Here is a 19,602-nt window from a genome sequence, read left to right as displayed (position 1 = left end):
GCCAATTTTGGATATTCCCTATTCCATCATTTCTAACCCTCCATCTTCAGAGTCGACACGACGGTAGAAACGCCTGGTAGCAGTCTAAAGCATGCTGTTGGATGGATGGAATGAAAGCTACAGGGCTAAGGCACGTTCACTTAGCGGCCAACGCGCTACTGAGAGCCCAGTTGCTCACTAACAACCAGGCAAGGGGGCCATGGCCTGTATCGACAGTGCCTGAACACAGTACGAGATCGATCACCTCATTTATGCCTGGGGGACATGGATTTATTCTGATGCTCGCTCGCTCGGCTGAGTTTAATCCATGTATTTGGTTTCGGGCACTGACTCACAAAAAAAGATATATTGATGACGAGGTTGACCCCATCAAAACATTCGCTTGACCGCAGCCCAGGGGGAAAAGTTAGGGTACGTATGCACACAAAAGCAAGATTTTTATTAGAATACGAGTAGCTAAACGGAGCAGCTCATTTGAAATGCCAAAAAGAAAAGCTTCCACAGCCGTCAAAACCTCCTACCTTCCGGTGGTGGCCAATCGTGGCTCGAAATAACACCTGAAGATGCTAACTTGGTCGCGCAGTAGCCTCTGACGAGATAGCGCGTGACAATCCAGTCAGGACCTTAGAAGGGCCTCCTTCTGGTGGGTATGGACTGGACAGCTCATCCACAAAGACGCCCCCCTGGAGCTTACATGCAAGTGACAAGGGGTCCTCGAAGGCTCATCATCTCCAATCAGAGGAGGCTGCGGGCGCCGCGACCGACATGAGGCAGCCTCCAAGGGGTAGACGACAGGGGGCACAGTCTCAAGGCGGCGTTTTGGCGTCTGATGCCGCCAATCATACGAGGCCCTTCAGGGGATTGAAGCATCGGATGTGATGGGAGAATGGATCCTTGCCGCTTTTTGTAACGGCCTGATCGGCATCCATCCATTCTTTTCGAGGGCCAGTCTCTTTGAAGCTGTGCCTCTTTGTTGGTTTGATTGTTGCTATATCTGGCTGACAAGATCAAAGAGATCACGACACGTTGACGAAGGATTCGTGAATTGTCGTGGTAGCATACCGACATGCACGCACGCAAAAAGGTCTGAGCGTCGCTTCTTTACTGCGTAAACGAAACATGATGGGAAGCGAGACATCGGAGATGACAGCAGCCACAGGTTGATATATTCGGCGCCTTGAGGAATGAACCGAGTCCCGAGGAACATAATCGTCAGTAGCCAAGAACGAGTGCCAGACTGATTGTCAGTCGCAATTAAGGATCCCGGTGAGCGACAGGGAAATACCTGGCGCATTGGGAATCTCTTTGCTGTGAATGTCAAAATCAATGTCAAATTGAAACCCTGTCACGGATCGCCCGCAGTGGGCTTCGTCCATGCAAAGCATGTCTACTTGCTTTTCTCGTCATAACCGGACTCATCCAACAGGGCGGCTGTTGTTTATCATCGTCGCTTTGCTTATAGCAGGGTCTTACTATTATTCTTTGACGCCTGGCCTGCCTCAGCTTGCCCAGAGTCCGTATTTCGCAGACAGTCGTTCTACCGGAGTGACCGTTAGCTCTGCCTTAGCACCGACAGCTGTTGCTCAATTTATCCACACGATGCCTACAGCACAGCACAGGGCCTACGGCCACCTATACCTGAATCTTGGGGAACGGACCATCCCGTCTTGCTTGAAAAAGCATAAACGTAAGTATCAGTGTTGTAGCACATCCGTTCTCCCTGTTTGGGCTATCAGTTCGGCAGGTTTATGCCCATCGCAGTCAGCATCGCCCGAGGTCCCTTGTCGGCGTCCAACTCGATTCGTATTTTCCCCACGTCTCGAGATGTTTCATCACCGCAGAACTCCTTGTCCATTTCCCATTTCGATCCATCGTCCTGCCCTACCTCACACTGTCCGCTTTGGGGGGCTAAGTTCGATGCTAGGCCCAGCACTAAGAAGACCCTGGCTCAACGCGACACGTGCCGTGAAAAGGTGACGCGCTGCCTATTTCCCAGACGAACCGAGGTGATGGATTTTTTCTGTTTGTTCGCTACATCTGCATCTTCAACGGATGCAAGTGTTTGTTGTTGTTATGAATAGCTCAGTGGCTTTCCCCATTGTTTCTTCATTCTGGTCGAGCTGCAGCTTGAGAGACATGGCGCAAGTTTTGGAATGAGCTTTGATGCACCGTGGACTGGACCCTTGTCTTGAGCCATTGAGAAACGAAACACTACGGCACCGTAGCCACTGAATAAGTCGATGGGACAAGCGAGGGTACTGCCTGCAGCCTGTCCAAACGCAGGTACATGCAACCGTACGCACACGCACAAACGCACAAACGCACACCAAGAAACTTTTTGGGTTTGTGTCAGTGTAGGTTAACTTGAACCCTAATGCGATACGTGGTCGTGTTCGTCTCATTCGTATGCAGGGGCTTTGATGATAGGAGATGCGATCACGAAGAAGACAATATGACCCAAAAATGAACTAGGTTATTTACCCGCTCCATGTCTTGAGCCTAGCTGGGGTTTATTAGAGGCATAGACATGTCTTGATCTCCCTTATTCTACTCCGTACGCGGGGAGATACCCAAAGTCATCCGTCATTCTTGACTGGCGCCGATATAGGAACGTGTGTCGGTTCTGTGCTGTTTCGGTGGTATAAGCTGTTGGTTCAAATATGCAGTTTCGAGCTATAGGCCACCGTCGGCTCTCTTGGTTCTCTGCATATTTTTGACAAATACAATGCTCATAGTATGTCTCTAGTATACATTTTGGCGCCTGACCACAACCAACACTGGCTTCAATTATGATGTTTTCGTCTCGCAGCCCACGTCACGAACCATTCATTTATTGCCGCATATGCATCCCTCATCCTCGCGCTTACGTGCAGATGTCCCTCTTCATACAGTACAGCTATACCAAGTATACAGTCGGTATTTCTTGCAGATCGCGTCTAACAACCAATATCATAACCTCCCAACCGCCCTTTACGCGCTTGCCAACGGCTCAGCACCAATAAATCAGCACCAAGAGACGCAAGACGCACAACATCACAATGTGCAACCGCATGCAGCAGATATGCAGCCATCATGTACGGATTATTGCTCACGGCGCTTACAAAAGGGGCTTCTGCACTGTTTACATACCGTATGTATTTAGTATTTTAGCGTCAAGTGCGTGTAGCCGAAGGTCTAGAGCTCTTTGGTTGTGATTTGCTTGTCTGAGACTTTGCAGCCGCCGTCGCGGTTAAACCCTAGTCGTTGAATCGATAGCGTGGAAGCTATCGAATGAACCCAATTATTCTCATGATTGGAGGAGAATCTTTAATTACAATGGTTAATTATGCTTTTGGCCGTTGAGATGGTGAAATTACCCCCTCGTCTCTCCGATCTGTCACAGGGACCGTTGCGGCTCATCCCAAGTCAATCAACCTACCCTGCATCAGAAGAGCTCTGAGTCTGAGATGTGTCACGACTTCAACACACAAACCTTTCTTTGAGAGACTTATTGACCTCAAATTGCCAATTCTCGTTCGACTCTGTGACATTAGCTGCTTCGCATTGCTCGTACGCCAGCGACTTGCAGTAGTTATGTCGTAACTGCGCCAGACATATGCAAGTTACACGTGCCTAGTAAACTCTATACAAATTGACACGGAACCTCACTCGGTAGATCGGATGGACACGTTGTCACCAGTTAAACTCTCGTCGACTGATACTCCAATCAAACGAAGCGGATACCGGCAGTTCGGTAGAGTTTAGACCAGATCGTCAGGAATGTCTTCAGATGTGAATGAGGTGAGTTTCAACCGGGCTTACTGAGGCTGGGTTCGTGGAAGGATGAGAGGCTATCGAGACCACTTAAAGAAAACATGTGAAATTCAATTGAATAATCGTGTTATACAATTCTGAGTCCCGCTAAAGTCATAACTGTTATTCTGTGTTGCTGTGAACTGATACTTGGCTATGGTCTATGTGAACGGAATGTTGATGAACCTCGACTATCACCTCACCCACATGATGCGAGTCAAGATCTCGAAATAGAGTCGATCGGTAATTATCTGATATCGCTACCACTGATTGGATAAAAGAACAATAGTCGCGACTGTCCTCTTCATACTGTGATAGACTCTGCAAGTTGCCCTGGGTCGTACCAAGCCAACGGCCTGATGTGCAACACTGAAGAATGAACAACATCATGGTAATCTATAGCTCATACGAAAACAGAACAGGCAGGACAAGAGAGAGCCAGTATAAAAACGGGGCTATAATTATATTGGAGTCGAGCCTTGGGTGAATAAGGACCCAGCTAACGTTGGCTGTTGAAGTCACCGAGACTAAGCATGTACCCTATATCTATTGTGAGGCCCTAGCTGTCCATTCTGTAAAGCGAAATCAGTACAAAATGGTCTCCAATCGCCATCAAGTCCACAGACCTTGGTTCGATATTCTGCAAAGCACGTTCCGGAGCGTGGCTAATTTGGGCTTCGGCCGTACCAACGACTTCTAATAACGTTTCTCGAGGAAGACCATAGAGAGTCTCAGAACAGACCAACAACACCAATTGCTAAAGCATTAGATTACTATTTGAACGGATAACTTGAAGATAACTGTGAAAGGAAATGTCGAGACGGGTTTTTCCATTTGTGAATCCGAGAACATCAGCGCTGCAAGAAGATCCAGACTGGAACTCTAATGACTGCGTTGCGAATTCCCGAGGAAGGACATATAGACATCAGCGAGATCTTCACTTGGTGAGTGGAATAATTGAAGGTGGCAAACTATAAAGGCCAACATACTCATGCGGCTACCCGCGATCTTGACTGTTGTGTTGCGTTGCTGAGTCTGAGGAGACAAGTCCAACACATTCATATTATTCGGGTCAGAATATCTCTTAGAGAGGGGTAATAAAGACAAGAGAACAAAGCAACATAAAGCCTACGTGTACCATTAAGCACAATTTCAATGTGGGATAATAGCCAGCATCAAAGTGGCATAATAGACGGAGAAGGATCTTGTTATCCTGGAGTATTACCACAGAATGAGAACCACGTGATGACTAAAGGTCCCTTCGACACATAGTTTGTATCTGTACATACAGTACATACTAGAATAATGTAACGACCTTGTCTAGTCACCTCATACCGGTTCGCTTGCTCTTAGATAGCTACCCCCAGTTCAGCCCTAGGCCGCCAAGTATGACTAGAACCTTGGCGAGATCGGCCTTGACCATTTCAAGTTCCATCTTGAACTGGACGATGAACAAGTAACCCTCCCTCACCTAGCATCACACTCTTCAACAATAATGACAAGCCTACGAATGACTTGATGGGAGTTACAATAGGAACAAGACACTGAGTTCCCGATTCGTTGTCCCTGCTCATCACCACGTGGCTTGCTACCAAGGTAGTAGCCAAGTCATGTCATAAATTCCGTGTCAACTCGGACCGAACGTTGGTCGTCGGAGAGAAATGTATCCTGCAGAACCCCAAAGAGATGCACTACAACGCACACTAAACAGATACACAAGCTGCGATGTGTCCAAACCAATAAGGACCTCCCACAAAAACAGGGAAAGGAACACAAAGCACCCATATGTAATGTATACAAGCTGCAAGCTGTCAGTGACACCACAACCATGCTCGACCTCTCACGACGTTCCCCAACGACACTTGCCCCCTCGAATCTGCAAGCACCTAAAGCATACGCGCTAGAAGCATCCAAAAGGGGCATCATCTTTCGATTATCCCAGCCGTCCACTTACAAAGCCAGGCCGAATCTGCGACCATATCAAAAGGAGTGTTTCAATATCCCAGGTCCTATGGCATATGCAGATGCACGAAACACGTCATGCGAGCATGGTACAAAAGTCCCACAGCCGGGCTTTGTTATAAATCTTTCTATCCTAGACCAAGCGTATTCTCTCCCCACAAAAGCCATCAGCAAGGGGCTAGTTGTTTCTGACAGAGCCAACTCCACAGACTAGGACTTCGATTCAGTTTGGTCGTATCCCGTACCTAGCTCTCACTCCATGTGACAACTCAATCTCTCAATATCAGCCCTATAAACCCCCTCCCCTCTTCTCACGAGCACATGTCCTCTTTGCCCGTGATCACCCGCTCACCGCACACGACCTTGGATGTAATTTCCTCTCATCTGACGTGAGATCTCTAACTTGTTCCCAGCCGCCTTCATACTATCCTGTCCTAAGCAGAAAGAAGCCACCCCTATTCCCTCAAGAGCTTACCGTGCGGGAGCTTCATAGGCCAAGAGAACTCGGCACACATGGCCGATCATGGACGCAAGGTAAGCTTAGGGGCGGGCGGGTAAATCACCTGAATTCGGTGAAAGGTGTATAAGTCGTTGGCTTGATCTTCGGTCCTAGACCGGTATAGGTTGCATGACGCGCGAGTGTTGCCCTCCCGCACGAATCTTTGCGCCGGCTCTTAGTCTTTGATGATCTTCTAGGTTGTTTCTACATTTAGTGATCCATTTGGGCGTCGGGTATCTTGTCTGGGATACGTCCGAGGCTTAGTCCTACGATAAGCACTTGCAAGGTATGGACTGTGGCAGACTCCTCTGTAAGGCTGACGAGAGCTTCATGGTACAAATCCCGTGATATGCCCTCGAGGCTGCTTACTTTTACGAGGACTTGAAGACGTGTTCGAACGGCGACCCGAGCAGTCCGAGTCAAAGTCTCCGTCAATTATGGGGCTTTGTTGAGGGCATTCGCGAGTGGGCTTTGGGTATAAGAAGAATGTGGGGCTTTGCATGAGTAGATGATGAGAATGATTCAGTCATCAAGCTACGATGCCTGTCTCTGGCAGAGAAACTAAGAATAAGATAATGTTGTTAAAAGAAAACAGGTCGTTATATCATCATGAGCCAAGATCTAAACCTCGACATAAAAAACTGTATGAAATACATCTTCAGTTCCATGCGCCCTTAGCCTGATAGCCATCCAAGTAGGTGAGTACCTTAAGGGGTATATTATACTGAGCAGTGCAACACAAAGATCCAACCCAAGTCCAAACCGAAAACAAGTGAGACAATGCATCGCTTCAAAACAGCGGCGCAGGCCGCGCGTCATTGAAGTAAGACATGAGAAAAGAAAAGTTTTGCCCAGAAGCGCAGTCTGTTGCACCACGTCCACCTCTAACATAAGTCGTAAACGGTCGTTACACATGGGCCCCTATACCGGACCAAAAGTGCCAATCACGTTTGGTCGGGAAAAGTCATCTGACAGTAGTACACATGGTCGTTACGAAACTGTCAACTCGTCATCGCATCTCCTCAGGCCGGACTGTTGCTCCGTAGAAACCGCCCCCGTGGTTGCCACCGGAGGCCGCACATGCAAGGCAGACTCCGCCGCCATAGACACGCGTATGTCTTGTCCACCCGGCGCCTTCGGAGTCGAGAACACCAATGATCTCGCCCTGGACGCCGATCTCCATGGTTCCTGCGTTGGGTGGGGCCGGTGGAAGCAACGGGCTTGCAGGTGGGTAGGAACTGGGCGAAAAGGTCAGATCGGCAGCATCCGACATCCCTTGGGACGACTGAGACACGGGAACTCCGATAGGAAGAGTCTTGTTGTAAGAGCGCCGACGGGTGACCGATGTTGAGGGTGAGTTGTCAGGCAGGACAGCGTTGGCTGTCGACGACATGTAATCAGGGTTAGGCTGACGAATAAAACTATCCTCGCCTGGTCGTGGGCGGTCATCAAAAGTGAAGACGGCAGTGCTCAGCTCAGGCGGCGTCAGAGGTGGTGCAGGAGGTGGCCGTGACATGACATGTCTGGACATGAGATTGTCTGGACTCTGCCAGTTGGGGTCGATGACCAGTTTCTTGTCTCTTTGCTGGGTATGCAACATATCCTCAGGGGCCATATCCTCCTGGTTAGCAGGCGGCGTCATAGTCTTCTCATTCATAGCCCAAAAGGGTTGCGACTGAAGCCGTCGAGTATGCGACAACGATGAGATGGGGAGGGTTTGCTGATCCGAGCCGCGCATCTGTCGCAACCATAGGTAGAGTTGCAAAACGCAAAAGCGTGCGATGACAGCAACAGCAAAGATTGCGAGGCCAGCTTGAAGAGTCTGAAAGGAGGAAGACGACTTGTTCAAGTAGTTACTGTGAGTTGGCGTTGAGGTGGTGGTGTCAGGTGTAAGTTGTGTTACACCTCGATTAGTTACGGGCATGGTGCGTCGTTTATGTCAGTGATTGATTGATATATTCGTGGAAACTTAATTTTGGCGCCGTCGGTCACTTGGCGGGGCCAAAGGTCACTCTACTTTCTGCGGTCAGACAGTGACTTTCTGGGGGTATGCTTGCCCGTTGCGTTGACAATCCTCGTCTGGGTTGGTTGGGCGGAGTCGACTCTGTAGACAAGAAGGCTGGGCTGGGTTGAATAGACAGGGTTGTTGGCGGTCTTGAATCCGGTCGATCCAAGGCTATGCTTCAAACACCCGCGGTTAAGGGCGCTTGGTCAGAATGAGAAAACGAGTTTTGTTTGGAGAAAAGCGGCGCCCGAGTAAGCCTCGTGTGTCTCCAGACTTTGGTAGTGGCTTGTATCAGATAAATTATCTGGTTGATGACTCGATCACGGAATGACTTCCGTCGCAAACATCCACTCAGTAAATGCTGGAGCCAACTATGTCGACTTATACCAGGGGATCGCCGTCGGATTATTTCCCAGCAATGCGAATATGGTAGATGGCCTCTTGGTCGTCTTTCGATCACCAAAGTGATACTCGAGTTGTGACTGAATAGACAGGGCGTGGTGTGAAGCCTGTTATATGAGATGCATATAAGAGAAGTGAAAGGATCAACAAAGTGCAAAAGCAATACCGGCTATTTGTGTAAGGTTACGTAGCTGGGGGCACTGAGTCTTATATGATGGCTGTTCATGAACTGATGGAAACTCTCGAGTAAGGTCAATGTAGCAAGCCAAGCCAAGAGCATCACTTGATGAACTTCGGGCCCAATGTCGAAGGATAGTACGACACCCCCCTTGGACCCCACCCTGCTCTTCAAGGGTCTGAGCTAGGAATATGGAGAAAATGAACATGGATTCTCTTTACAAAGGAGCGGAAAGAAATGCTTCAGACAGCCTCTTTCAAAGGGGCTACTAATCGAGACTAGCTGTGGCTGCGGTCCCGGGACGTGGGTACAACGTTTGACTTGTAGGGGTGGCTTTGACAAGTGGAGTATTGATTTCTGGAGGTGTTGGGAGGATTTGAAAATGACCGAGTAAGTGTGGCTCTGGTTAAGGTTGCCCGAGTTCTGAGAAGCTGTCACTGAAGACTTGGACAAGAGCTGCCAGTGGGACGAGCCTTTGGTCGATCGCTCGTTGCGACATTTTTGGCATGATCTCATGTGTAATTCAGAAAGGACCGGGGTTTTCATGATGAAACATTAATCGGGGGTAGGGAATGAGATCCTAGAAGCAAGCGTGAGATTGCAATGTCATCGCAAGCTGAGCCGGGCTGGATCGTGTCAATCAAAGTTGATCAAGGAAACTCGATGAACCGCGTGCTCCAAAAAAAAAAAAATGTCTCCAACCATTAACAGCTGGGCATGGGGTCGTCGAATAAAGTCAGAGCAAATTGGTTAATGGGTCGTACTGGACCCCGAGGGCGTGTTGTAAGAGTCGTTTCCTGCAGTCTGCAGTCTGCAAAAGATTGGCATCCCTGTTTTCAGCCCGAGATTTCCAACGAAGGCGTCAGAGGCACAAAAGTCGCTTGGCCAAGCCGGGCGTCCCTGGGCCATGTTGCTCCACGATCGCACTGCAATCTGCTTCGAGCCCCCAGGGCCCAAGCCCTGCAGATTAGTTTACTGACCAAACCCAAATCTGACCAGTTTGGCGAGGGAGTGACGCCAGAAGATGGGCTAAATTGAGCATTTCAGCTGAGGTGAGCCCTACTTGTAACGACGCCATGGGCTAGAGACAGACCCTTGCGGCGAGCTTGTTCCAGGCTAGGGGTGTGTCTAAGCGGCTATTGGCCGAGCTAGATGGGACGACGTCGAGCCTTTGGCCTTTTGGGCAAGACAAGGCTACGTTAGTGGCATGGGAATCGGGCAAGTCTCAAGCCTCTGTAGAGAAGGAATCCCTACTGCATCTATCGAACCGTTTTCGAACGATCTAAGGCGGCAGCAATTGGCTTGGTCCGACACATATTGGCGCACGAGATCGACGAGAGTGTCCACATCGCGATAGGGCTTCTCAAGAAGCTTTGCGAATCTGGATCGTCTGGCTGAGCGGTGTGGTACATTTTTTTGAATACTGGTGTAATGGCGCCGGCTATGTCCCTGCATGAGGCGCTTCCAATGCAACCTTGGACAAACGATATCCGGAGAGTAGCAGTAACGGTCGCGGTCATAAAAGGTTATCATGAATTCTTTTGCTTCTTGGGCACTTTCCGGGTCCACTGTCGGTGTAGGGCGCCTGACGAAACTGAACTGTCTCTCCCTGATGAGAGACAAGCAAGCCCGCCACCGCGTACTGTAATCGATACTCCAGCAGCCAAGCCCAGTGGAAGTTATCATAGGAGCGTCAATGGCGGGGCTCTTGTCATTACTCGACTGCCTATGCATTTGGTAGAAAAGGTGTAAGTGATATTGCATGTGGAGCTAACCACGATAGCTGCCATCTTTTGTTGGGCTGGAAGAGTCTATGCAACTCGAATTCCTTTTGACTGGTGAAGCGCCTCATCATGGGTTTCTGCGTCATTTCGGGGGTTGTTTTGCAGGCTGAGAGGGTCTCGTGTTGGTTGTGGAATCTGTTAGGTTGATAGGGTTCTTGGTTCGAGCATGCCTGTGCTGAATGGTGATGATTAATGAGCATTACTCCCCGATTTGATGCATCAAAAGACGTGTCGCGTGGCTGTATACCACCCATGCCACGCGGAGAGGAGATCGATGCCTGCCGCTGTACAAGACACGGCACGACGCGGGACAGCATGTCATTGCAGCTGGAAGTGCTTGCTTCCGAACTAGAAGGTTGAGTTTTGGTCAATGCATCACATATCGATGGAGATCGCCGTCCTCCCGATATCGTTGGCCTTGGGCTGGGCTGTGGTGGCAGTGGATGCTCTGGTCTTGGACACTGAAGAACCGACCCAGCTGAAACGATGAAATTACGACACGTGATTGGACACAAGAATGGAAGGAACGGGGCCGCCTTCCCTTGTTTGGCGCTGGGCTTGCAAGGGGCGCCTGAAACTTGACGTTCACACCCAACCACGGAAGGAGGGCGACGCTCACATCCAACATCCCATCCCCCATCCATTGTACAAGCAGGTTAAAGGTTGCCGCTTAGATCTTGCTTTATCGAAAAACTCAACCAAGGACGTGACTCGATTCGTCAATGTATTGCATGATGCATGATGCATCCGTTCTGTACTATCATGACAGGGATTCGCAATTATGATATCGCCGCGCATTATTGCCTGCCAAGCGTCACATTGCATTACAAGCGACGGTTGGCTGTGTCTGTCTCCGAATACCCTCTCTCAACCCGGCTAGGTTCTAACATTCATTCGAACCAGTCGAACCACGTTTGATTACCTATTTCCAATACCGAACGGGCCATCGCGTAGTTCATACGCATGGTTCAGGTTGACCGTTAATATAATATTGTCTACCACAATTCATCAGCCTCGGCCAAGCCAATGTCTCTCTTTCCCCCTGCTGGCGCTTTAGACCTTCTCCAGCGTTTCGGTAGCCAATCACAGACCCAGGACCGGCGACGGCGGTAACCTTGCCCAGCTGGACTCATTGTCAATACGATGGGGTCTGGGCTTCTGTCAAGGGCTATGGCAGTGAACTGTCAGTTGCCATAAAGAATGTTGTGGATAAATCGCTAACAATAAATTTTATCCAGGTTCTCTTGACCTTCCGCAGAAACTCGGATTCTTCAGCTTCCTGCCGAGTCAGTCGTGAACCCACCCTAGGGTAAACCGATACCCTACTGCCTTCTAGAAGCCACCTTAGGGTGTCTCGTCGCATTGCAAGAGATGCGACTGCGCCGCATGCAACGCAATCTCTTTTGCTACCAAAGCTCAGGTCGAGTAGAAAAGAAGGTTCACCTTGAGGCCAGTGAAATACGAGGGTGAACCCCGTCTTTACAAACATCAATAAGACACCCCCGCGCGTTCCGAGTGCCCCATTCATCCAGAGAGTTGCATGCAATCCTACTCTGAATGGGTTTTCAGCCGTGATGGGATTCGTTTCCTACATCATCATGCTTGCTTGGCCATGGTGCACATCAAGCAACGATCTTCAGACACGCATCAGTAGCGTTTCTATCAGGCTGTCTGGGGTGGTGGTGGTGGCCGAGAGTTCCAACGTTCTTATACGATGATTATCCTGCAATTGATGATGACAAGACTAGGATGTAATGCGAGTCCCATGCTTTCTCTCCATGTGGGTGGTTGTCTTGCGCTCTTGCAGTATGGTTGTGGCTGTCTTACTGGCTGCGGATGCAACACACGCCGCACCTCAACACAACGTCGATTTTCGCAAAGTGTAACAGTTAGTCTTCCTCTCATACAACCCTGGTCTCGGCAGGTACCTCTAGCAGAAATATCGTCCGCTCTGCAACTTAATCAGGTGGGATCCTTTCCTCCGTGGATCCACGCCGACATTCTGACACGGGGATGCAAACTCCGCCATTTTGTCCTGGCCAGCTCTGGGACTAACAAGAACTCCTAACCACTCTTGGCCAGTGTTCAAAAATAGCACCCTGTTCAGCCTTACGAGCCAGTCCCCACCACCTTGGTTATTATCCTTGTCAATGTCACATTCAAGTCCAGTCAATCCTCGCCAACCCTGCAAAACAAACAACCACTGGCGGAGAACCTCTTACGGATACGGAAAGCTCCTTCAAATCATATCGAGCATCACAGATATATACCTTGTCTAGGACTTTTCTCTCTCTTTTCTTTCGAACCAATGCTTTATGCGTACAGGGTATAATACCTGTCTTATTCCACTTCTTGGCCTCGAGTCATCCATCGTCATCGCTCAAATTGCCTTTTTAAGAGTTAGCAAATTATTGCCTTCAGCCTCGTGTTTCGACGTGGGCCTTGCTGACAAGGAAATGACTTACACAAGTCTGACTGGCGCAGCACAACAAAAACACTCACGGAGAACAAGCTCGGCGCAATTCGACAGCAACGGATTGCTCGGCCTCATTGATTGCGCAAGTTACGCGACGACTCTTGCCACTCTCAGAAGCCAATTACTCGCGTTCGTGTCCAGTTTCAGATACTTCGGGCGCGTCTATCCGTAGCAGCATCCCAATCATCATCGTCGCAAGCGTTGGTTCGCGATGAACAATGACATTCGCTCCACCTGGGATGCCCAGCCATGAACCGGCCATTACATCTCACCGCTTGGCCTAAGCGCGGATCTAACCAGCCTCTTGACATCCCATACCACTATAGCCCAGATATCAAGCTTCATCATTGACTCCGCAACGCCCGATCCTCATGGCCGTTAATTATGCTTACTTCAGAAAAACTCAAACTTGGCTGGATTTGAACCCACCTTGGTTATTGGTTGATTTCACATGAATTGATGAACTCACATGATTTAGACTCATGCGGTCAGCTACATTAGCCGAATCTCTTGTCTAAGGAAAAGCAAACAAATCTCAAGATCCTTGTCCTGAAGAAAGAGACGTAAGTACAGCGACGACGACCGAGACTTGTTGAGGCGGAATATGAGGCTCAGTAAGGGGATACCAGGCATCGAACACCACAGCGTAATTGGTTTAGTGGTAAAATTCTCCGTTGCCATTCGAGCAGCGTCGGGGAGCCCTGGGTTCGATTCCCAGATTACGCATTACAACAGTCACTCCAATGAGTGATCAGATCTTTTGCTTGTTGGCATACAATCGCTTTTTGCTGGTCTATGGGCAACTTCCTTGCTGTGCAAGAACTGATGATACTGGTCTGTTGAAGAAACAGGTGATCTGACTGGCCCGAAACTTCTCATCATAGGTGGCCCCCTTACACATCATTCAAACCATCTGATTCGAGGAAGTTTTGTCCCGCAGGATATTTCTTTCAGGTGGAACGAAGAAGATGGCTTGCGCATGACCAAGCCTCTTTGAGAATATAACTCATGGATCACCGCTCCTGGAAACCAATACCAGCCGCATTATCGGTGCTGGAGCCCCTCCTGTTGGTGTACTATGGTCAAGTTGAGCAAATCGGTAAGGCACAGAAGCATGAGGCTGGCTGACAAGCCTCGGCGCTATCCTCACAACTTGGAAGTTAGTGAGGGCCTCGGTCCCGATGACTTGGAATTGCCCTCTATCGAATGCCTTGGCGTCAAGCCGTCTCCGGCAGTGCATCTTAGTTTGATTGACTAACTATGACCGTTGACCTGGTGGTTGGTTCTCAAGTGCCACTGACCGACTTCCCCGGAAAAAGCTAGTTCTGAGTTCAAGAGCAAGTGTATTTCATAGGCAACTATCAACTCGCTTGCGCTCATGTCTACCGTGCAAAATTGCATACACCCATCGCCCATTCCTTCGTAGAAAGTCTGCTTCTGCTGGATCCTCCCAATACTAACTAGCAGAGGATTAACCAACCCCGTAACTATGCGCGCCCCTAACCAATAAGGATATATATAAGTACCTTCGTCAAAACAAAAGAGCATGAGAATAGAGGAGCTAGATCCGCAAGGGAGAGCCCAATGGTATTCCCTAGATGCCACCTGACAGCTCCATTGGTTGGGGCTCCATAACGCCGACCATACCATCCTCGTCCCGCTCTTCCTCCATCATCTCGATCAGGCTGTCGAGATTCGTGTCCAGGCTGTCGCCCTCCTTCGGATCGAGACACCTCTTGAGAAGTTTCCTATACTTTTCAATCTTCTCACCCGTGCCCACCATACTCAACGCCTCGACATAATCCGTCTCAGCTGTTCGCTGCTCAGCAAGCAATGTGCTTAGTTGGCGGGCGAGACTCAGCCTCTCTTCGTATGACTCTTCCTGCACGCCTCCATCGCCATTGATGCGGCTGAGCTCACTGTCCACTGACCGCTGAACATGTAAGCGGTTTTGGTGTGTGATGAGTGAAAGCACCTGATGCTTGGCGAGATTGGCTTCTTGGTTGTTTTTGGACGCTGCTTCTTCTGACTCGAGCTGCCCCTCAGCGTCTGTGATGTTTTGCCGGAGAACATTCAGATCTGCCTGGGTGTTGGCCAAGATTCGCTTCGCCTCTGCCTCTGCTACATCCTTCTCCCGCCATTCCTCTTCGTAGCTCTTAGCTAAATCCTGGAACTTCTCCATAATCAGGGGCGTGATCCGTGACTGGACAGTGTTTGCTGCCGCGGACTGAAAAGCCACCGGGGGTTGCCGATTCGCCTTCTCGAGCAATGCATCCTTGAAAGAAGCATGTCGTTGAGATTCAGGGGCAAAAGGAGACGACGATCGTTGAGGTCCACGTTCTTTCTTCGTCGCGTTCAAATCCATAATAAGATCCTCTGCCCTGATTCCGTCGTTATTCGTAAGGTCCGATGAAGCGTTGCGTCCTAATAGTGCTCTTATGCACTTCCTAGCATTCCGCTGCGCCGCAAGGTGTAATGCTGTATTTCCGTCGTTATCTTGAACATCCAGCAATTTCTGAAATGCGCTTGGTTCTAGGCCCTCCTGAAGTTTGTTGAGAATATTGTCCAAGTAATATCGCGAGCATGATGAGTTGAATACTCTGCCGTTCTTCATAACAGCCGCATGATGTATCACTGTACAGCCCATATTGTCACGAGCATCGAATGTTTCGAATAGCTCTTTCATCACGACGGGAAAGCTCTGCTTCTCGTAACAGTTCGTAAAGTTTACTGAGTGCATGAACGGTGTCTCGCCGCGTATGTTTCTGACGGTGGATGATGCGTTAAATCGCTTGAGTTGTTTGACAACATCAACGTCTCCCATTGCAGACGCCCAGTGAAGCGCCGTATGGTCCTCCGCATCGATCGGCCAGTTAGGTTGAAAGTTGGCGGGTGGATCAGGCTTTACTGCTGGTTGGTCTGTCTTGCTGAGGAGGAAGTAGTCGAGAAGCTCGTCGCCGTATAGCGCATGCTGTTGCTCGGTAAGGTCTTGCAAATTGCTATCGTCTCTTCTGCGCTTCCGTCCTGTGCCTGGCACTTGAGGCATCTCGAAACGTTCGTCTTCGGCCATGTAAGATGCTGATGCCACTGTGAGGTTATCTGGTGTATCTTCGTCACCCATTACCGTATCGGGATCATCATGAATTACAGGCGCGGGAGCAGGAGCTGGAGGGGGATCTGATAACAGTTAGTTGGCTCCTATCTGGTATCACACTCGACATACTGTTCCACTTCGGTAGTGGAGGCTTAGACTTTGGTCCCTTGGGTTTACTAGCATGTCTGGGAGCAGGAGGTGGGCTCTCCGCACCAGCGACATATTCAAAGATGGGTCGTAATCGATCGAATACACTGTGCCGCTCTGCTAATGCTTGCCCGCTCTCGAGTGGTATCCAAGTACCTGTACATTGGCGTTAGAGTTTAGATGGCGTGTCTGAGGAGTTGGCGAACCTTGGTATTTTCCATAACCACCTTGGATCTTCTCGTGAACGTCTTTTTGCACATCTCGCTCGAGAATTCTGGTTCGAGCTGGCTTGTCGAACCCAGCAGCCTTCAGGATATGTGTTGCATTGATCCAGTTATCGTGTCTCCTTCGCATCACATGTTCTTTGAGGTCACCACCAAACTGGAATTCGTATACAGGAATCTGAAGGAGAATTGATTAGTAAAGGCATTGGATTGATAGTACTAGTGGGGGATGGTAGTATCAGAGGCAAGCTCCATCAAAGAAATTTGGTGCTCATGACACTCCAGCTTCAAACGGAGCTGTTGAGAAGAATGCACTAATAGAGTCACATAAAAGAGATCGCAGGCAGCAAAGACTTACACCACTGTATACTGCGCTGTAAACGCCAGGTCCAGAAGCAGCAGCAGCAGCTGCTGCATTAGCATTGGCCTTGACCATGTGGGCGGCTAAGATGAAGCAATTCTGGGATCATGCGCGATGGTGACGGGACGAGGGCGAAGAGGATTAATCAGGAGGGTTAGCAGGGCAAGATAGAACTCGTGACAATCATCAGCGGCGAAGGAGAGGTCGAATTGAACGTTGCTAATGGGCTTTGCAGTATCGTCAAAAGCTCTTCCCAAGGTCCAAGTTGCCTAGGTAATATGAATTCACGTCAAAGACGCGGTCCACGGTTGAGAAGACGCGCTTTCACGCGAAGCACTTAAAGTGCTGCTGCCTGAGGCGCTGAGCTAATCCCTCGGACTCACGTGACTCGAGTACTGCCACGGGGCGCCTCCTGAAGCTGGCAGATTGCTAGTGGGCGAGGCATTGGCCTCGACGGGATTGATTGGCAGGGGTACAACAAACAGAATAGACAATACCAACCAACACTCGGAACTTTCTTGAAAGACGCTTTATGGATACGACGAGCTGCGGACGCACTGTGGGTTTCTTTCTTTGTTAGCTAATACGCGAAGCCTCGAGGCTATTGCTAGCTGTGAGCTCAAAGGACGAACACTGGGGAGCTCAGAACAGGGACTCGTATGGTAACAACAAAGAAGTCGGCAACGATATATTATAGCGACGACATACAACACTCAGGGACAAACTCCAAAACCGACACAACATGGCAGACTCCTTACATAATGCGCCTATAGTCCTCGACAACGGATCTGGCACTATTCGAGCTGGTTTCGCAGGCGATGATCTACCAAAATGTTACTTTCCCTCATGGGTTGGCCGACCGAAGCATCTGAGAGTTCTCGCGGGTGCCCTCGAGGGTGAGGTATTCATAGGACAAAAGGCCTCCACGGAATTGAGAGGGCTGCTCAAAATTCGGTATCCCCTCGAGCATGGTATTGTCACCGACTGGGACGATATGGAGAGGATCTGGGAGTATGTTTACGGTGAAGGATTGAAGACTCTCAGCGAAGAGGTTTGTTTCTCAAGTGCTTAGCTGTGCAATTATGCTGACATCTTATAGCATCCCGTTTTATTGACGGAACCTCCCTTGAACCCCCGAAGCAATCGCGACACTGCCGCCCAGATCCTCTTCGAGACATTCAACGTCCCCGCACTCCACACATCCATCCAAGCCGTGCTATCGCTATACGCCAGTGGCCGAACGACTGGTATTGTTCTCGATTCTGGTGATGGTGTTTCTCATGCTGTGCCTGTTTACGAGGGTTTCGCCATGCCCAGCAGTATTCGCCGAATCGACGTGGCAGGCCGAGACGTGACTGAGTACATGCAGACATTGCTACGGAAGAGTGGATATGTCTTTCACACGAGTGCCGAGAAGGAAGTTGTGAGGCTAATCAAGGAGAGCGTCTCTTATGTTGCTCATGATCCACGGAAAGAGGAGAGGGATTGGGTTGGAGTGAAGCCCAATGAGAGCAAGTTTGCCGAATACGTGCTTCCAGACGGCTTCAAGCTCAAGGTGAGACTCTTTATTCTCTACTCAATGTTTAGATATGCTAACATATTGAAGATTGGCGCGGAACGCTTCAGAGCACCCGAGATTCTCTTTGACCCCGAGATTATCGGCCTCGAATATCCTGGTGTACACCAGATTGTCGTTGACGCTATCAACCGAACAGATCTCGACCTGCGAAAATCTCTGTACAGCAACATTGTGCTCTCCGGAGGTAGCACATTGACAAAGGGCTTCGGTGACCGTCTTTTGACAGAGCTGCAAAAACTGGCCGTCAAGGATATGAGGATCAAGATCTTTGCGCCACCGGAGAGAAAGTACTCTACCTGGATCGGAGGCAGTATTCTCGCTGGATTGAGTACATTCCGAAAGGTCAGTGATGTTACCGTGTTTCCTTTCATTACTATACTAACGTGTGACAGATGTGGGTGAGCATTGACGACTGGCACGAGAACCCTGACATTATCCATACCAAGTTCACGTAAGAATGGCGTATACGTGTCACCCTTTGACTTTGCATCTTTGTGATGCAGCCACAACGACGAAACAGTCAGACATGAACATGCATGCCTGAACTCATCGACACTGATTCTTTTTCGCCGTCTGGACCTTTATGATCGAGATGACCTTGACCTTTTGTGAACGCAAGCCCTCACAACCCGAACCAACCCCCTTTGACGCGCTGCTGTTGTTGATAGAGCGATGCAGAAGCCTTGCATGGAAATGGAAGATATAGTGCTGTTTGGTGTGCAGAGACACCAGTGCAGTTGTAGACAACCTTTGCCAGATAGAGGAAGCCTAATGATACCCTGATGTGTTGAGATTGTGCTTAGTTTTGTGAAGTTGTTCTCTCCACCAAAGAGTCTCTGTCTCTGAGCATCATGTTATATACAAGGGGACACAAGAGATTTAGGACTTCTGGTCCGAGTGACGAAAGGACTTGGTTGGGTAAGCTTAGTATATCTTCATAAGCCTTTATTTCATGAAAGGCAGCAGTTTTCTTGCTCATTGAGGACATATCAGTCACGAGAGTAAGGAGTAGGAGTAATAGCAATAAGTAGTAATGCTTTTATAATAGAATAGAGCTGCGCTCGGGGGTATATAAATCTTCACCAGAAACAAACATCAT

At 49.4% G+C, this 19,602-nt stretch overlaps 7 protein-coding genes and 1 non-coding gene across 12 annotated transcripts; 4 read left to right on the top strand and 4 right to left on the bottom strand.

Annotated features, from left to right (window-relative positions):
* Nucleotides 1-332: 332 nt before the first annotated feature.
* FVEG_15185 (hypothetical protein) lies at nt 333-3,508 on the top strand (the record flags this gene model as incomplete). Of its 3 annotated transcripts, XM_018904307.1 has the most annotated exons (3): nt 333-411; nt 470-2,354; nt 2,413-3,508. In XM_018904307.1, the coding sequence occupies one exon, from the start codon at nt 1,375-1,377 to the stop codon at nt 1,975-1,977; it is 603 nt and encodes a 200-aa protein (XP_018747056.1). In that variant the 3' UTR covers nt 1,978-2,354; nt 2,413-3,508. The 3 variants fall into 3 exon arrangements, with proteins under 3 accessions (XP_018747056.1, XP_018747055.1, XP_018747054.1); XM_018904306.1 differs by having other exon boundaries at nt 470-3,508; XM_018904305.1 differs by lacking the exon at nt 333-411 and having other exon boundaries at nt 1,375-1,687; nt 1,762-3,319.
* FVEG_15186 (hypothetical protein) lies at nt 412-1,575 on the bottom strand. The gene is made up of 2 exons (XM_018904308.1): nt 1,286-1,575; nt 412-1,237 (listed from the first exon to the last, which is right to left on the bottom strand). The coding sequence occupies exon 2, from the start codon at nt 1,066-1,068 to the stop codon at nt 736-738; it is 333 nt and encodes a 110-aa protein (XP_018747057.1). The 5' UTR covers nt 1,069-1,237; nt 1,286-1,575; the 3' UTR covers nt 412-735.
* A 2,003-nt stretch (nt 3,509-5,511) lies between the features above and the next one.
* Nucleotides 5,512-11,066, bottom strand: FVEG_03114 (hypothetical protein). Its single transcript, XM_018890698.1, has one exon. It carries the CDS (start codon nt 8,175-8,177, stop codon nt 7,263-7,265), a length of 915 nt encoding a protein of 304 aa, XP_018747058.1. The 5' UTR covers nt 8,178-11,066; the 3' UTR covers nt 5,512-7,262.
* Nucleotides 11,067-11,290: 224 nt separating this feature from the next.
* FVEG_15187 (hypothetical protein) lies at nt 11,291-12,596 on the bottom strand. The gene is made up of 2 exons (XM_018904309.1): nt 11,845-12,596; nt 11,291-11,790 (listed from the first exon to the last, which is right to left on the bottom strand). Exons 1-2 carry the CDS (start codon nt 12,148-12,150, stop codon nt 11,758-11,760), a joined length of 339 nt encoding a protein of 112 aa, XP_018747059.1. The 5' UTR covers nt 12,151-12,596; the 3' UTR covers nt 11,291-11,757.
* Nucleotides 11,460-14,499, top strand: FVEG_15188 (hypothetical protein). Of its 3 annotated transcripts, none has more exons than XM_018904312.1 (3): nt 11,460-11,805; nt 11,861-13,021; nt 13,107-14,499. In XM_018904312.1, the coding sequence occupies exon 2, from the start codon at nt 12,337-12,339 to the stop codon at nt 12,688-12,690; it is 354 nt and encodes a 117-aa protein (XP_018747062.1). In that variant the 5' UTR covers nt 11,460-11,805; nt 11,861-12,336; the 3' UTR covers nt 12,691-13,021; nt 13,107-14,499. The 3 variants fall into 3 exon arrangements, with proteins under 3 accessions (XP_018747062.1, XP_018747061.1, XP_018747060.1); XM_018904311.1 differs by having other exon boundaries at nt 13,093-14,499; XM_018904310.1 differs by having other exon boundaries at nt 11,861-14,499.
* On the top strand, nt 13,743-13,824 carry FVEG_15189. Its single transcript has one exon. It is a non-coding gene; the product is annotated as a tRNA-Gly (tRNA).
* A 193-nt stretch (nt 14,500-14,692) lies between the features above and the next one.
* FVEG_03115 (hypothetical protein) lies at nt 14,693-16,999 on the bottom strand (the record flags this gene model as incomplete). The annotated part of the gene is made up of 4 exons (XM_018890699.1): nt 14,693-16,275; nt 16,322-16,495; nt 16,546-16,741; nt 16,922-16,999. The coding sequence occupies 4 exons, from the start codon at nt 16,997-16,999 to the stop codon at nt 14,693-14,695; spliced, it is 2,031 nt and encodes a 676-aa protein (XP_018747063.1).
* A 336-nt stretch (nt 17,000-17,335) lies between these two features.
* FVEG_03116 (actin-like protein) lies at nt 17,336-19,327 on the top strand. The gene is made up of 4 exons (XM_018890700.1): nt 17,336-17,975; nt 18,024-18,479; nt 18,531-18,845; nt 18,896-19,327. Exons 1-4 carry the CDS (start codon nt 17,667-17,669, stop codon nt 18,956-18,958), a joined length of 1,143 nt encoding a protein of 380 aa, XP_018747064.1. The 5' UTR covers nt 17,336-17,666; the 3' UTR covers nt 18,959-19,327.
* The last annotated feature ends 275 nt before the right edge of the window (nt 19,328-19,602 follow it).

This window comes from Fusarium verticillioides, chromosome 5, assembly GCF_000149555.1.
Source record: "Fusarium verticillioides 7600 chromosome 5, whole genome shotgun sequence".
Taxonomy (NCBI): domain Eukaryota; kingdom Fungi; phylum Ascomycota; class Sordariomycetes; order Hypocreales; family Nectriaceae; genus Fusarium; species Fusarium verticillioides.
This window is presented reverse-complemented; position numbering and strand designations above follow the sequence as displayed.